At 48.9% G+C, this 953-nt stretch overlaps 1 protein-coding gene across 1 annotated transcript in view; it reads left to right on the top strand.

The window, feature by feature from the left end:
* Positions 1 to 443: 443 nt before the first annotated feature.
* Positions 444 to 953, top strand: part of LOC104498048 (CMP-N-acetylneuraminate-beta-1,4-galactoside alpha-2,3-sialyltransferase-like) — a gene marked incomplete at its 3' end in the record, with an annotated part of 107,417 nt that continues 106,907 nt past the window's right edge. The window contains exon 1 of the mRNA XM_010141372.1: positions 444 to 558. Within this exon, the coding sequence (XP_010139674.1) occupies positions 444 to 558 (115 nt within the window). The remainder of the gene's footprint in view (positions 559 to 953) is intronic.

Raw genomic sequence — 953 nt, 5'->3', positions numbered from 1 at the left:
TCGGCACCCTCCCCGCCTTCAGGGCAGCGTGTCTCCTTAGCGCGGCATGCCCGCTGTCCGTGGGACACCCCGGCACCCCGGGAGCCCCTGGGCGCAGTGGGTTTGCTTTGCGGCCCCCTGGGCTTCCCTGTGCCGGGGAGGACCGCGGTGTTCGCCAGGCCTCGCCGGCTGCGGCCGCTCTGGGGCTGGTTATCTGAAGTGGGCTGTAAGTGCAGCCAGGGAGTTGGGCTTCTGCCCTGTCATAGCACGGCAGTGCCCTCCTGCCTCTTTCACTGGTGTGGTTTCAGTAACTGGTGTGTTTTACCTTGTGGAGAGCACGGTTTTGGATCTGTGCTTTATTGTGGATATGGAATTGTCTGAAGGGTGATTGTAGGGGAAGGTGGCTCCAACCTCAACATGTTTTTCTTCCTCAGGTCATGTAGAAGAGAAGATTTAATGTGAAGATGGGACTGTTGGTGTTTATGCGTAACCTGCTGCTAGCTCTCTGCCTCTTTCTGGTACTGGGATTTCTGTACTATTCTGCTTGGAAGTTGCACCTTCTCAGATGGGAGGATTCAAGTAAGTATGAGTACCATGTAACTGTTTCTGGGCTCCCTAAAACGTCTGTCAAATCTTTACAATAGAACTGAGGTGGTTCTGATTTAGTAGTATTAGAGGGATGTGATTAAGCCTAGTCAAACACTGGAGCAAAAGCTGAAGGGGTTGAATTTGTCATTACCTAATGCTCTTTATGGCTTTACTTTTGTTACTGGGTGCAAAAGCAGGTTCACGGTCTATAAATCTAGCATTAGAGACTTCACTTCTTAGAATATTCTGTGTTAGTTTATGATTCCTAATTGTCAAAATAGAAAGTTTGTGTGCCAAGGCTTTTGTTCCCTAAATCTTTCTGTATGTTTTAAAATACCTAAGACAAAGCTTTTTTTCTTTGCGAATCCCACACCACCCACGCCGCA

The sequence above is a fragment of the Buceros rhinoceros genome, unplaced genomic scaffold, assembly GCF_000710305.1.
Source record: "Buceros rhinoceros silvestris isolate BGI_N320 unplaced genomic scaffold, ASM71030v1 scaffold40648, whole genome shotgun sequence".
Classification (NCBI taxonomy): domain Eukaryota; kingdom Metazoa; phylum Chordata; class Aves; order Bucerotiformes; family Bucerotidae; genus Buceros; species Buceros rhinoceros.
This window is presented reverse-complemented; position numbering and strand designations above follow the sequence as displayed.